The sequence below is a fragment of the Scomber japonicus genome, chromosome 16 (assembly GCF_027409825.1).
Source record: "Scomber japonicus isolate fScoJap1 chromosome 16, fScoJap1.pri, whole genome shotgun sequence".
Classification (NCBI taxonomy): Eukaryota; Metazoa; Chordata; class Actinopteri; order Scombriformes; family Scombridae; genus Scomber; species Scomber japonicus.
In genome coordinates, this window is record NC_070593.1 from 9,725,392 (window position 1) to 9,741,914 (window position 16,523).

At 40.9% G+C, this 16,523-nt stretch overlaps 2 protein-coding genes across 2 annotated transcripts in view; one reads left to right on the forward strand and one right to left on the reverse strand.

The window, feature by feature from the left end:
* The first annotated feature begins 1,649 nt into the window (after nucleotides 1-1,649).
* On the forward strand, nucleotides 1,650-11,434 carry pax9 (paired box 9). The gene is made up of 5 exons (XM_053336277.1): nucleotides 1,650-1,758; nucleotides 3,686-3,970; nucleotides 4,656-5,270; nucleotides 7,252-7,391; nucleotides 11,180-11,434. Exons 1-5 carry the CDS (start codon nucleotides 1,650-1,652, stop codon nucleotides 11,432-11,434), a joined length of 1,404 nt encoding a protein of 467 aa, XP_053192252.1.
* Nucleotides 11,435-15,481: 4,047 nt separating this feature from the next.
* Nucleotides 15,482-16,523, reverse strand: part of slc25a21 (solute carrier family 25 member 21) — a 91,783-nt gene continuing 90,741 nt past the window's right edge. The window contains exon 11 of the mRNA XM_053336077.1: nucleotides 15,482-16,456. Coding sequence (XP_053192052.1) covers nucleotides 16,395-16,456 — 62 coding nt within the window. The 3' untranslated portion in view covers nucleotides 15,482-16,394. The remainder of the gene's footprint in view (nucleotides 16,457-16,523) is intronic.

Below are 16,523 nucleotides of genomic sequence, written 5' to 3' on the forward strand. Positions count from 1 at the left end.
TCTTGAGTCAATAAGGACTTTGTACCCGTGAAAACAACTATGACCAAAGCAGACACTCTGATGTAAATAGGTACAAGTGCAGACCTCCATCCAGACAAGCGGTGTTATACTGTAGCAGCTTCACGACCCAGCTGAGACAAGAGCTCCTGTTTTCTGAATAGACTCCACAAAAGGTAAATAAAGGGACGGATCTGTGAACAAGAGAAACAAATAATAAACATTAATACAAAGTCATCTGATTTTTGGAATCATGGAAAGAAACTATGATGCTGTTTCAGGTTTATTCAGATTTTGTATGTCAAAACGAAATTGGATGGCGTGCATTAAAGAAGTGCAACAGCATTTGAGCAGTTTGTAATGTGTTGTCCAACTTTCTGCAGGAGAGAAAAAAACAGATGTAGAAAACAAGCTGGAGGAAGTGCAAAAAAAAGAGGGTATTTATAAAAATGTTTTTCAAGCGTTAAATCACAGATTATCGAGACACAATGGGAGTGTGTTTTGCAAAATGTTGCATGTAAACACTAAAGGACACCGGACACACACACCAGAGCTCTGCGCAATATTCAGACTAGGAAATCCATTAGCTATACATCCTGCAGGAATAAACCAGAAATGCATTTTAAAGACCAATAATGTTGTTTAATTTCTTTCATCAATTCTGTATATAAATGTACTTTCACTTTAATTCTCCTTATGCAAAAAATAATATGGAACCGACTTCAGCACTGGCTAAAAATGTAAGACTTTCATGATCAAACCCACTCACTCAGATTATGTGGAGATTCAGTAGATTATATGCACACGAATGAGCTTTATCTCCTTCAAACGTGAGGAGAATATGAGGAGAGGAGGAAACTAATATTCGGTGTGCTGTCTCCCGCAGGCCCTCGGTCCATCACACGGCTCCACAATTTGTTTGACAAGTGATGCTGTGCCTCAACAGGCGGTTTGAACAATTCAATTCGACATGGACGATTTTTTTTTTGGCGTGTGGACTGTACAGGCATGTGACAGGCATGTAGAGTCTGCAAATCATGCGTGGAAGCCTGTTAGCAAAAGTAGCGCTTCGGGTCCGACAAGTAACAAAAAAAATGGAGTGAAGGTCTGCAGCCTAAATACGTATTTATTACAGATAACCTCTAGAATACATTACAGCCCATTGGCAAGGCCAACACACAGTGTGCTGACGGGATAATGATAAGCATATGATACTTCTTTAACCCACTTTAACACCTCCCTCTCCTCCCCCCTTCAATTTGCAAATAAGTGACTTTATTATTATTAGTAGTAGTATCTTTTCGTGATAATATGCTAATAATAATAATATTAATAGTAATATGATCGAATCATTTTCAATTCTTTCTCTGAATTTAATAATAACATAATTTGTCTGACTGGATGGGGAAATTTGAACAATGCTTTCAATAAACTGCAATTATTTCTTTCAGCCAGCGATATCCTGTTAATATCTTCCAGTCTCTTATGATGTCATTAATCGGATAAACACGCATAAAATGGGCGATGGCACCCTCTGAGTCTGCAGCGTAATGTCTCCTCAGGTAGAAGGGCACGTAATCCACTGTGCATGATGTGTTTTATTAGAAAAAAAGGAGGATGAGAGGGGTCCGTTTAGTCTAAAAGGGCTAAAGATGGAGCAGTTTGCAGAGACCTTTGATCCCCCCCCTCAACAACTGACCTTTTGTTATTTTAGCCACCAGAGGCACCTCAGTGGAAACAAGTTGAGCACGTTTCCCCGCGGTAAACATTATCCTTGACGCATTAGTGGCCTGGGAGCTGAGCAGGGTGGGCAGGTGGGGGGGCAACAGCGGTGATAAAGTGGTATACATATATATATATATTTTTTTAAAAAGGAGTCAACTAAGACCCCCAGTCGGTCGTCATAAGGCAAATAACTCTAACGTAAACAGCAAATATATCCAGAAAAGCGTTATTTTGCGCCTTTTTCCATTTTTTAAATCTGTATAATATCAGAGATTTTAAGACATCAGGTAAAAGGTGGAAAAACTAAACAAAAAATGTAGGTATAGCACGTCTCTACCCCTCTACCACCCCCCACCTCCCCCTCTCCAGTATACCAGCCCACAGAGCTGTGCGTGCTGAAACAAATACTGAGGAATACTTTGTGTACATTTTGGCCCCTCAGAGTCGCTTCGGTGTTTAATGTCAGCAGAGGTTTTCAACAATATTCCTAATTGCACGGCTGTACGGGAGCACCGTTTGATGTCTACACGCACGCTGATCCCTTTAGGTTGCTCAGAGATGAGGGTCAGTCATGCACCGTGGCCTTTTTAAAATATGACACGAGAAAACCCAAAGCATATGTCAAATGGGGAGAGAGTGGAGGCGCAAAGTTATGGCGTGTGTTTGTTTCTCGTGTCGGGAAGCAACAAATCTTTCTTATCGTTTCCAAGTGGGGGTTTCCATGTATGCGGAGGCAGTTAAATTAGGAATAATCCCCCCCTTTTAAGATATTACTCTACAAACTTTGCCACTGCAGTGTAATTATGTAAAGGTTGAGACACAGCAGTTCATTTCTTTATCATATAATGCTCCTAAAAAAAATCCATACTGGCTGCGCGCAATTGGCACAAAAGGAAACATTTTGGCCTGTCCGGTGCAAAGCCTTAATGCAAATGAAATGAACTTACTAACTTCAACTGTAAATAAATAAATAAATATATTGACTTAAAAATAACCATTTAAAAGGTGAGATGTTCCTCATACATCCAAAAAAGTGAAAATTAAAGAATACATATTTTAAAATTGACAGAAGAATTAAATTTGGCATGGATACACTTACTCCATTTATTTTCAAACTGCATGAGCAGGCAGATTCTTTCCGCAGGTTTAACATTTGTCTCTTGACGGCCTCATTTTAAGCAAAACATCATCCTGTGAAGGTTTTTCCTTTTCTTTTTTGGCGTGTTTTACAAACTGCCGCACTCGTTTGCTTGATGCGTAAAGGTGACTAAAAACACGGGCGACGAGTGAGCAAAAAAAAAAAAAAAGAAAAAGTGTGACAATCCTCAAACGCACGGACACACGATTTACACACAAAAAACATCTCCCATCCAATTACATTACTCAAAACCAATCATTCATTTCCTCCCATTTCCTTAATGATGCCATTTAAAAGGTTGGGATGAAGGGTGGTGTAGTGGAGCGTAAAGCCACTCAAAAAACAGGTTTTCCAACTTTTTTGTTTTCATAGTAAAACGTGGACATTTAGTTTAGATATAGGAAGTTTTAATATTAGTTATAAAAACACAAGTAAATGACAACATAAAGTAATTGCACGCGGGGTTTTAGATGCACCAGTTCATGCGCTTTTCTGTAAATATTAATATTTTTCTCAGGTTTTAATTCGGTGGGTGTGATAAGTCACCCCATCTGGAGCTTTTTTACGCAGCTTTTTTTATTTAGCACCGCATCAGTGTTGGAAAGGTGAAGATCTGATCCAAAATGATGATATTGCACTATACTTACCTTATCTGTCTCAATAACAAACGCATTCATGGTGGTATATCCCCAGCTTTGCTTTCTGATGGGAGAGAGCAGGACGAGGAGGAGGACGGAGGAGGGAGGGGGGGTTGGAGGAGAGGAGGGTGGTGGGGGGGGGGGGGGATCTCTGTAGACTTGTCATGTCAAACTTTCTGACCAATAGCAACACCGAGCTGCACAATCTCGAAAGTCTATTGGAGGGTCCAGCCAATCAGCAGGGGAGAATCGTTGGAAGACCAGCCTCCTTATTTCAGCAGATTGAAATGTAAGCCTGTCGCCAGCGCCGTCAGGAAACAGATCGAGAATTTAGTTCCTCTTGTTCCTTATCGCGCAAGAAGATTTTCTTGGACGCGGTTTTGGACAGTGGACACGCTGGACGCGGAGCAGGACCCACGCAGGAGGCACAACCCGGACACCGTATTCTTCTTTTGCGGCTTTAACGCGATGGGTGAGTTCAATTGTGATTTTTTTTCTCTCTCTCTCTCTCTTCTCGTCAGGGATGCAGCGAACTGTCCCAACGGCAAGGTGGGAAATACAGCGAAGAGATTTGTAACCCTGTGTTGTTTATGACGGATCAGATTGGCTCGTCTTTAATCCAGCGGGAAGAAACTAGTAGACTGAATTATTTCATGTGTCAACTGCGCTTGATTTTTTGGCCACTGGACCGAAAAGTGAAGTTTAGCCTGTATGTGCACGACAGCAAAACAGTCAGCTATAAGTTGAACCTTCTCACTCAAACACTAAACCTAAATAAAAGCCATACATTTGTATTTTAAAGTGAACATATTTTTGATTTTAAAAATACTTCAAACTCGTCCTTTACTTAAAGATGAGCCATGCGTAATTGTGTTTTTTTTTGCAAATCAACTTTTAAAGAGACATTAAAGAGTTAAAGGCACATCGCTCTGATGAAGGACAAAAACCTCAATAACTAGAACAAAAACACACTTTAATGCTTCACAACTTTGCTGCATTTGATTATCTATAGTGAATTATGAGTCTGGTTACAACTATAAGGCCATATAAAGAAGTGCTTCAACGTTGGTTATTAGCAGCCAGTGGTGGGCCTCGGGTTGGTTACCTAATCGCTGTCTCATTGTTTTGCCCTTCTGTGTGTTTGTTTTTGACACCAGAGCCAGCCTTCGGTGAGGTGAACCAACTCGGCGGTGTTTTCGTGAACGGCAGACCGCTCCCCAACGCCATCCGGCTCCGGATAGTGGAGCTGGCCCAGCTCGGAATTCGACCCTGTGACATCAGCAGGCAGCTGCGAGTCTCCCACGGGTGCGTCAGCAAGATCTTGGCCCGCTACAACGAGACCGGCTCCATCCTCCCGGGGGCCATCGGAGGCAGCAAGCCGCGGGTCACCACACCCACCGTGGTCAAGCATATACGGACATACAAGCAGAGAGACCCGGGGATTTTTGCCTGGGAGATCCGGGACAGGCTACTCGCCGACGGGGTTTGCGACAAGTTCAACCTGCCGTCCGTCAGCTCCATCAGTCGGATCCTCCGCAACAAGATCGGGAATCTGTCACAGCAGAGCCAGTATGAGTCGGGCAAGCAGGCGCCTCACCCACCGCCACAGCCTACGTTACCATACAACCACTTATACTCATACCCGACGTCCAAAGTGCCCACTCCCCCCGGCATGCCCACCCTACCCGGACACATGGCCATGCACAGGATATGGCCTTCTTCGCACTCTGTGACAGATATTCTGGGGATACGGTCTATTACAGAGCAACAAAGTAAGCATGCCTGCATGGAGGGCGGTTGCATTTGTTTATTGCACAAGATTTATCCAACTTTTTGAGGGGTTTTGCCCGCAAGAGAGGGTAAAACCCGAATGTGTGTACGTTTAAGAGAGGGAGTGGTTATATTTTTTCCTTTGAGTTACTCTAATTGTTTTTTAAAGCATAGGCTCCCAAAAATAAGTATTAGGACGTTATAAATGCACCGGCCTCAATGGAGAGAAAGCTTAAATGCCATTTGACCTGCCTGCTGATATTGATTTGAAAGGGAGGCAGGTTAGTACAGAAACAGATGGCCTTGCTTGCAGTAATAATTAAGAAGCGGATGTGGAATATTAGAGGGACAGCTGAGGGAAAGGCGGTGAGATGAAGTGCATCAAAATGAGGTGTGCAGAATGTTCGCCATGACTTTTGGAGCCAGACATTTTGTGCTGCGTATTGTGATTCAGGCCTCAAAGAGCAAGCTCGCTGTAAGAGATATTTTTTCTTTGCTGCATTGTGTTGTGTTTGTCGTCCATGTGTCACACATGCAGGTAGGCCCAGATAACTTTGGCGCGCACTCAACAAGACCACAACTGTTTTGGAAACAGTGAAACGGGATCCGGCATAAATCAGTGTTAATGGTCGGCTCAGTGTTGTGGACGGGATTTTCTGAGAGCTTGTTTTCCAGTGGCAGGAGGGGAAGTGTTGTCAGTCCAGAGCAAGAGTCCTGCTGTCAGGATTCAGAGCTTCCATGCAGAAACACGCCCCGGCTCCTCTGCACCGCCGCCATGCGAACTTAACTCGGGCAATCTAAACAAGACAAATGTGAGGCAGATATCCACCCGAAAATCACAGCGGAGGAATGTGTTTTGAAAATATGGCTTTCTAAACTATTTATGCATTTCCAGATTATTTGCAGATGTTTGTGGCAGTCTTCTGAATGCCGGATAAAGTTGTTGTTGTTTTTTTTTTAAAGTAGGATTCAGTAACTTTGCACCAGGATAATTATAATTAAAGTAATTTGGAATTTATGAAAGATTGCAGATATAAAAGTCATATAAAACAATATAATATAGATATGATTAATGGTGATTTCACTTAAAAGGTAATAATTCTGGAGATTTAATTTAATGCATAATGCGCATGGGATCAAACACACACACACACACACACACACACACACACACACACACACACACACACACACTGCAGGCTGAATTTCTGTGGATGAATTCAAGCAGATTAAAGAAAAGGTTTTTTAATTTTTTTAATTTTTTTTTTTTAAAGCTCTAACATTGGTGGCCTTGCTTTTCCTACTGTAAGCTTTGGGAACCGTGTATAATATGATAACACACTCACAGAAAGGAGAGAGACGGTGAAAGTAAATCTAATTTGTCGCCAACAGGAAGACGTTATGGTGGGCTAAAATGACCCTGACCCACCAGAGAGTTGTCTCGCCCCTCTAGCCATCTTCAACTATAGGCCTCGATTTGATCTCCAGGAGGCAGCATGTCCACTAAACGTTCAGACTAAACACAGTCGCTTCAAGCCAAGTGGAAAAACACGTAGATAATTTCACTTTCAGTTTGTTGATTAATGACTGGAGAACATTTGTGAAACTAACTGAGATTTTAAGATATGATGTCACTTATGGAGAATTTAAAAAAAGAAGGGGGAAACTATTTAAATACTATATAAATAATTTAGATGAATAAGATTTGAAACTAAAACAGAAATTTTATTTGACTGAACACGAATAGAAACTTTTTTTTTTATTTTTAAATGTGATGCTCCAAACGTGAGCATGTGAGCTTGTGCGTAAAGTGACAAATGACCGCTCAAGTGCAACATGTCACAGGGTTTATTGTGTCTTATGGAGCCTGGCTAACCTGCCTGGTGAATGCATGACAATCAGCGGCCTGTGCGGTTCTTTTTTTCCCCTTTAACCTTAAAAACCCCTCTCTGACTACCCTCTCTTTCTCTTTTGCCCCCCCAGTTAGTGACAGTCCATCCTTTCCCAGCGCCAAACTAGAAGAATGGAGCGCTATAAACAGGACTAATTTCCCTCCAGCAAGTTCTCCACTAGTCAATGGCGTGGATAAACCGCATTTAGAACCTGACGCAAAATACACACAGGTAAAAAAAATAAAAGGGGACACCTCTCTTTTTTTTTTTTTTTTTTTTTTTTGGTAACCAAAACAGTCTATGCAAATGTTTGGCCATCAGGTTGTTCATGTGCATACAGTCTTGAGTCATTTATGATATTTTAATAATTATGTGGCCTGGAAATTTCCCTTTCGCAGCATTAACGCGATCTTTCTGCTGGCTTGCTGGTAATGGGAATTTTTTTATTCATTACATTTTTTTTAAAATAATATCTATTTATTATTATTTCAATTTTGGCTTAATAAGGCGCACTTCCTGCAGGTCCTGCTGTATGGTCAGTGCTTCCAATGAATCATAAGAGTGTACAGAGATAATTATTAGTAAGTTAAAGAGTTGTGGATAGTTATTCTGTTTATTTGTGTTTAGCTGTTTGGTGTCTTGACTATGGTTTTAAGTCAGTTGTGGCTGTTTTAACACTCCATAACTGTTAAGGCCCATAAGACCTATGGTCTATTTTCGGCTTACTGTAGTACATTGTAATGGACTGAGTCCATGCAGGGTTTGAGCCAAGACATTGAACTGCATGGCATTGGACGTCGACCAGTGCGTCATTTTGTCTCATTTTGCTTTGTACGAAAAAATACAACAAAGAGCTATTTGGTGTAAAACAACTGTGGCGAAGGCCTAAACTCTCGGGACTTTCACTGTTTTGCATCGAGTTGATAGAGTCGATAAATATAGTGTAGGCTACGTGAAAGCGTCAAATTCAAATGACTCCAGATTCACGCTCAGATGGACGCTGAGTTTCCGCAATTCTACTTTAACCGAAATCAAGTAATTTTTTTAAAAACTTTAAATGCCAGAAATCAGAGAGCCCTTATTTATATTTGTATTAATTTGTGTCTAATTTTCTGTAAAGATTTATTCCAGTAGTTTAGGCAAATGCATTAATGTGCCTTTAGGCCCCATTTTTTGTTATCCTGAGTAGGTAATAATTGAAGGGCTGTGACGACGACAGGAGTGTGTGCGCGCATGCGTGCTTGTTTCTTCTTTTTCTTTTTTGCACAAGGCTACACGATTCTCCTTACAGACAAAAAAAAAAAAAAAAAAAAAAAAATTCATGCCGCATAATTTATTTTGCCACTTTATCGCGGGCACTTTCCACGCTCATTACGCAGAAAGTAGGGCCAACACTATGAGATTAGGAGGGTTCAGATTTGGACTACAGCACACAAGTGGACACACACCGACTGTCAGAGCGGTTAGCCAGCCAGCTATACAAAAACAGAAGTGAGCCATTAAATGCAGAAAATAACAACTCTATAAATTACAGAGTTTATTGCATGAAAAACAAAGGATGGTGCAGCGAGTTCAGTTTCTCCAAAACACTGGAGGATTGAGCGTGCCTTTGTCACACTCACTGACTTCATACAGGCACTGCAGCTTTAACACCGAATGTTAAATAGATCTGAAATGTTGGTTTGTGAGACAGACAGAGACAGTAAAAGAGGGAGAGAGATGTCATGCAGCGACAAAGATCAACATCACAGACTGAAAGGCCCTGATTTTTTCATCTACAGTTCATTTGCTTCCAACATGTCTCGACATTCACGCGTTTTCCTCTCATGTTTCATATTTTTTTAAAGCTTAGACAACACTACTTTATCCAAATTGGGAAACTGAAAACTTCTAAAGGTCATTTTTTTTAAATTTCTGTTACCGTGTCAAATATGAGCATAGGCCTAAACCGTATAACCTATACACTCTGTGCGGTTTGTAATGTGTGGCCTATAGGCGCTGAGCGGGGTGCTGCGGGCTGATGCACCCATGGGACTGTCTCAGGTTTTTCTCTAGGAAGAAGAAGAGGAGGATCATTAAAATAGATTTAAGGTTAAGTCAGGAGCGAAGTGCGCGCGGCGAACTCGAAGCCCCAAAAACCAAATCAAACATCTACTCATAAAAAACAAAACGATCAAACCTAAAATCCAGTTTAAATATTTGTTCATGCTTAATTAATCTGCTTTAAAAAAAAAATAATCAAAAAATGAATCTTTAAAGTAATGATTCTTTTTCCTGATATAAACATCCCGATCAGAGCGTGACCAGGGTGAATCCGTTTGTGGTGTAATTATTTGGTTGATTTATTTTATTATTCATAATTCAAATCTGCGCTACTTGTACGTAATAATAATTCAAAACAGTACATTAAGTATTATAATTAACAAGTATTATTATTAAAGAGAAGAAAAAAAGAAGAAAAAAAAAGAACCTGAACTGAATTTAATAATAACCAGTAAGTTATGAATACAATGCACAATTGTTTTGTTTTGTTTATTTTGCTAACATATTTCTACAAATATATTCTTTAAAAAAACTAGAAGTGTATTCACTATAGATTGATGGTGCTGTACAAAATAACAAGTACAACTAAACAAATAAATGATGCACTAACAACCTTTACACAGCTTCTAATGTGTTAATTCTGTTGACTTTGTGTCAGACAGGTGTTGATTCACATCTGTGCTAACTGAGACTGTAGTTAGTGGTGTTGTTGTAGTGGATTGCATTATACTGAAAGGTGTTTCCTGTTATTTTGTATATGCTGTATGTGTGTATGTATGCACAGTTAGAGTGTGTTTTTCATTAGTGGAAGTTGAAATGATCTTTAGAAAGCTATTTAGTTAAGCTAATGGATTTCAATGAAAAAACGATTTTTTAAAACAAAGCTGAAGTCCTGTGTTGTACTTTATGAAAAAAGAAGCTGCAGTATTATTGAGCCAAGTGAAGACACACTGACACCCACCAAATCACCCACAGTCAGACCCACAGACACCCACAAGTGCATGCATGCACACAACCAGTTTTTCTCTCGAGTTATGTTTAATAATCACCTCGAAATGTCAGCTAGGTGTGTCATTTTTCTCTTCATCTACTTTGAAGAAATGGCTGGTGACTCTGTCGTTCAGGCAAATCTATGAAAATATGTCATAAAGACAGAAAAGATCCCAATCGTAGAAATTATTCTCAGTAGTCGCAGACCACCCAGGCACAGAAATTCGGCCTCCCTGTTGAAATGCTTTGGTGAATTCCTCAAGTTAAGTCCTGTCGCTGTGCCAGAAAAGCAAAGCCCATTCATGCTTTCAAACCCTGTGCTCGCCTCATTCTCTATCATATTTCCCCTCTTCCTGGCCTTTCACTCTCAATCGCTCATGACATCTGTTTTGTGGCGCCCCCAACCACCCTGTCTCCCATCATCTGGCGTGGTATATCATCGCAGCCGGAGAAAAGTCCACTTTTGGTAGAAAACAAGTCCCATGCACACACAGGCAATCATGCGTGTACAGTTTTTAATACATGTTTAATATGTTCCAGGGGCACGAGCGCATAATTGATCATTCATACTTTCATCAAAATTGGGAAAAATAGGTTTTTTTATGTGCTGGCTGTGATACCCAAGTTAGAATTTAAGTCTGTCTGTTTATGATTCAACCAGCTTCACTTTTCCTCTGACTTTCTTCGACAGTTTGCCTCAGTTTCCCCCATTACAGCTGCTTGTGTGTGTGTGTGTGTGTGTCTACCTATTTTGGGGTGACTAAAACATTGTGGCTAAAATTACCTTATCAGTAATTTCTGACTGTGGCAAATAATTTACTTTTTTCAGCTGTGAGGAAAACCAATAATGGCATTTACTAACTGATTTTCAACACTAAGCAGTGAAGCTGATGGAAAATGTTTTTTCTCTAGAAGGCACCTTTCAGATTTTCTTTGCAGATTTTCACCTGCTAATTTTCTTTCTGCCCTCTCTTCCTCGCCACCAGACGCCGAATGGATTGCCCACAGTGAACAGCTATGTCACAGCGCCCAGCATGCCTCCCTACCACCCTCCCACCCAAGTGTCACCCTACATGGGGTACAGCGCCACCACGTCGGCCTATGTGACCGGACCCACATGGCAGCCGGCCAGTGGCAGTGCTCTATCTCCCCACAGCTGTGACATCGCCACCCCTCTGGCCTTCAAGAGCATGACGGCCAACCGTGACGCCATTCACCCAGTCATCGCCTCGGCGCTGTGAGGTCGGCCCCAGAGACTGATGTGAGAAGAAGGGGCGTGAGGGGGGAGAAAGGGGAGCGAGAGACGGCGGAGGACAGGAGACACCGAGTCCGTTCCCTGTGGCTTCATTTCATTCCCACTGCCTCCTTTTCTATGAAGGACTCGGCCCCAGGACCCATATTTGCGCCGTCCCGTACGTGAACTCCCCCTCCCAGCTAGACACAGTCAGGCCAAAGACACACGAGGAATAAACAGTTGGTCAATTTTTTACTTCAAACTTGTCTGAAAGAAAGAACTTGCAGGACAGGTGTACTGAAGGACAGATGTATGACTGCTACTCCATCCTTCAACACAGCTCCTCTCAGATTCTTTACTGCACACTTCTGCAAATGTCTTTGGGCAAAATGGGGTAATGTATAACTTCATGAATAAGAAATCAAAGAGGAAAAAACTTTGCATTAGTGTTTCAGGGTGCTTATTAATTGCTATTTTTAAAAAACTGTTTGTATGCTTTTTTTTTGTTGTTGTTTATGTTTTGATAAGTCTTATGGAGAATTGTTTTCCCACTTCTCTAAAAATGTAGCCTATGCAAGAGCTCCCGAGAGAAGTTAATGTTTATTTATTAGATTAAGGTACGTTGAATGAAGTGCAATTAGCCTTACAGACAGCATGGGAATCTCCACGCACGTTCAGACAAAATTGGCATTGGTCTTATGTTGGAGTCTATAGCATTAACAATTGACAAATGTTGCACAATGAAATTGAATGTATCTTATTAAATTGTTTGGCTGTTACTGGTCTCCATGGAGTTTGCCGCTTGTTTGGGGAATCCTCAACTCATTTGATTGTGAGAAGAAAGTACATCATCACACCTGAAAATATTTATTTTTCCTCTCTCTGCCAGTGCAGCTGTGGTAAATTCAGGATATTGTAGCCTACCAGCCTGTTTTACATGAGCAGGAAACTGCTTTTCATAAAAAAGAAAAAATGTGCGTGCTCATACAAGGCCTGTATGCTCTATTGCAATGCGTCACAGCTCACTAGGAAAGTTCATTAGAAATGCTTTGAGCGCGCTAACACACACACACACACACACACACACACTCACTCACACACACTCTCTCACACACACACTCTTACTCATACACACACATGCCACATAAAACAATTATTTTAATGTTTCAGCCATTCAAATAACAGCCTTCTCACCTCATTTCTTTAAATATGGTTTTATCTATATTAACAAAAATGTATTCTAAAATATTAGCAGAGTGAGAAAGGAAAAAATTGTTTTAAAGAAATTCAAATATATATTATTTAATGAAAAGTATAAAATAAATGTTGGTAGTTTGTGCAATTAAATTTTCTGTTAAAGGGGAAATGATAAAAATATAAAATAACGTATTTCCTAATACTTACCATAAAATTTCTTAATTTCAATATTCATTATTTTATCTTCAGTGAATATCACATAAGGGAATTGTATTATTTTGAAAACCCTACAACTCTTTGCAAATATTAGTAATAGTAATTAGTAATATTAGTCGTCTGTTGGGTTACAGTTTCTAGTATTTAACTGTTATATGTCATAAATAATTTTTTTGTAGGGTTTAGGCGTGTGTAAGCCATCGTAAATTAGAACATCATTGTTGCATTAAAATTTGGGATGTGTGTGCCGCGGACTCGTGGGGTGAGGTGGAGTCCATGTGCATTCAGAGAGCCACAAATAGGCTCATTGGCCTGCGGTCTCCAAGGTCATCAGACATGTGACCCACATGCGAACCTTCAGCAGCCACAAAAGAGCCAAATAGGGCTTGTCAGGGCCAATGCAACGTGTTCATTACAAAAGTAAAGCACACGGCCCGGTTGACAAATGACATGTTTGCAAAATGATGCAAAAATACTTTCAAGAATGTTTTGAGGAGGGGAAATGTACTGTAATAAATTATGAGTAAGTCTGGCAAGTCCTGTCTAGCCCCACAGTGGAAACCAGACTACCGAGATTTAAACAAACTGGGCTTCATGAAGTAGGAGATGAATAACTTGATAAAAATCGCTCACCTGCTCTTTTACATAGCATTACCTGCTGCTGAGAGTTAAGAGGGTGCCCATGTTTCCATTCCTCCTGTGTTACAGCATAAACAGTCCCTCCATGTGACTGTGTCAACAGTCCTCCCCACGCAGGGGCTGATTTGACTTGGAAAGCACTCTTCCCCGCATCCAGTGGTCACGGACCGTTGCTCAGGGATCGTAGTGTTTTTTTGACCGTATGTGAACCACATCACAGGGACGTGATGATCATACACTCGCTGTACCAGCCAGCCCTCACGGCCACCCCTACCATCTATCATCCATCATGTACAGTAAATGATAGTTACAACCAGCTTTCTGCCGTGAAAGGACAAGAGTGGCATGAAAAAGTCGTTACATGCTCTGTTTTTTGCCTCAGCCTACACACAACAAGACCAAACAACTTTTCCTTTCAACTAAGCTATATGAACCGAGCACAATCTTGTTAGTCTGCTCTGACTCATACAACAAAATTAAAATGTGGTTGTCTTAATTGACACCAGTTTTTAAAAAATAGGAACAGTGTGTTTTCTAGACAGGAGGAATAGCTTCTCAAAAGCCTAATGTTGGGTCAGCTTTATGGAAGCGAGGACTAAAGGCGTAGTTTTAAAAATAGGGGCAGACACGTGTTTATAATTAATGATGTTGAGTCTGACTTCAGTGTCATATGGTTATCTTTATTTCTCCACATGCAATCAGAAACAAGACAGCTATTTCCAAAGTAACACAGAACAGGGTATGTAACACTGGCTGCATACAGCTCTTCATGCGTGTTTCTGCTCACTGAACATTTTTACAAGAAGCTGACAACAGCCAGAATGTTTTCTTAATGCCTTAAAACAGCAACATTGAGCAGACAGGTGAGTAAAACCTCTTAAAAAGAGGGGAAAAATTGCTGTATTGAGAACAGCACATGGTTCCATGTCTTTGGTATGTCTGCATGTGGCGTCCATATCCAACCAAATGGACATGAATCACTGCTTTTTTACACCTACTGTAAATCCTGGACATTTTAATATATATTAATCATTAACCGTGCCTGCACTGGGAGAGACAGGTACAGCCATGTCCAGGTTGCAGGCTTGTCAAAACTGAACAACTGAACTGAAATGTTACAGGTGAAGATGAGGAAGGTACATGGCAAGGGTGTGAAGAAAATGAGAAGGGGACTTTGCCGCTGATGATTTATGATTAGGACGGTTTGCAGGGAATTCAGGTGAAGGGTGGCTCTGTTGCCTAGCTACCTGCAATACATGCGGCACATGTTACAAGCTGTCAAGTTCGAAACAAACATTTGCATTCAGCACTCTATTACAGAAAGCGCAGGTTAAGTGCTAACAATTCCATCAGTCTGCAAGCCGCAGTTGTTAGTCTATCACCACAGGCCCTCGGGCAAAAAACCAGAAGCCGTTCCATTTTGGCAGAGAGAAACTCCCACATTAATGATGACTGTCAAATGGCAACGTGGCTCAGTATAAGCTACTACCAGATGAGGTTAAGATGAGTCTCTTATGGAGCAACCACTACCCCTAGGGCTGTGCAACAGGTGTGTGTGTTTGCATGTGTGTGAGGGTGCATATTTGTGTAAGAGATAGACTGGTACAGGGAGAGAATGTGTGCGGTAACCCCCCATTTTTGCAGCCACATTTGAATTTCTCCAGCTTGTTGTTTTAGCTTGCACTGAGCTATGCTCAGGCAATGTCTCCACACCATCAACAGAGTGAAAGACAGAAAAAAAGACTGACGCCCGGTTGAGTAATACAACTCCAGTGACTGACAGGTTCTCAAACAACAAAGTGCTCTGATGGGAAAAGACAAGGAAGAGGGTGATGAAGTGATAAACTGTAGGACGGTGATATGCTTATATCGATGCCAAGATGGAACACTCCCAGAAGAGGCAAACATGCAACAATACAAACTAGTTATAGTGCTTTACCCCCCCCCCCCCCCCCCCCCAAACACACACACACACAGAGAGAGAGAGAGAATAAGTGAGAGGTTTTTATTTGTTACCAATACATGCAAGTACATTTCAAATGATAACGGAATAGTCAAATTACCACAAATGCCTACCAATAAAAGCTTAAAAAACACACATTTTATACTAGTCCAATTTATAGGTGGTACATGAAAAATATTAGTCTTAAAAAGTTCTGCAAAAGGCCTCCACAATATCAGTGTATAAGATTTGTAAGGCACTGTTGCGGCTATTTGGTTTCTTTGAAATGTAAAGCTTAGTACTGTGGGTGTGATCACCGTATACGTTTGTGATCAAGTGTGCGCGATGAGTATAAAAACGTATACATACAGATGTATATATGTGTGCACATAGACTCTATGGCTGGTGGGTGGTGTGCTGATTTCAAAAGCTGCCTCTTAATGAGCAGTTTATGTTAAAACACGAGTGATGTTTGATGGAGATGGATGATCCGCTGAGCTCAGCAGAGCTCTGGTCAGGTCGGTCGAGGAAGTGAGGCTCATCTGAACTCAATGTGCGTTCAAGTTTTGTCATATAACATGTGCTGTGCAGCTATATAAAGATGATCTATACGTGATCACTTTGTAGTGGGTCTAGAGTTTGTGATTGTCATGTAAACATACACTCAGTCTATTCTTGCCGTTTTATTTTATTTGAAAGTGAACATTAAAAGCTATTGATCAAGTAATAAAAACTTGTGTTCTGCTATAAATATATTTGCCAACACTGCAGCTGTTTCAAGCCGTGTAGCAGCACCTCTTGAGAAACTGGCTTTGAATGCAGCATCTGAAGAAAAACCTACCATCATATATTTATTGCAGTTCTGTATATATTTACGGGTAAAAAAGAAACTAATTTGGTCTGTCCTTGACAATGACTTAACATTGAGGCACAATATCTAAGGCACTCTTCCTGTCTTCTTTTATTTTTTGTTTTACCAGTTCTTCTGTAGCCATCCAGACACATATTCATAGACCAGTAGCATCACTGCCCCACCTGTAGCCAAACAGAAGAGAGAGCCTCAGTGAATCAACCCATACTTCCCTCCGACTGAATGAACAGG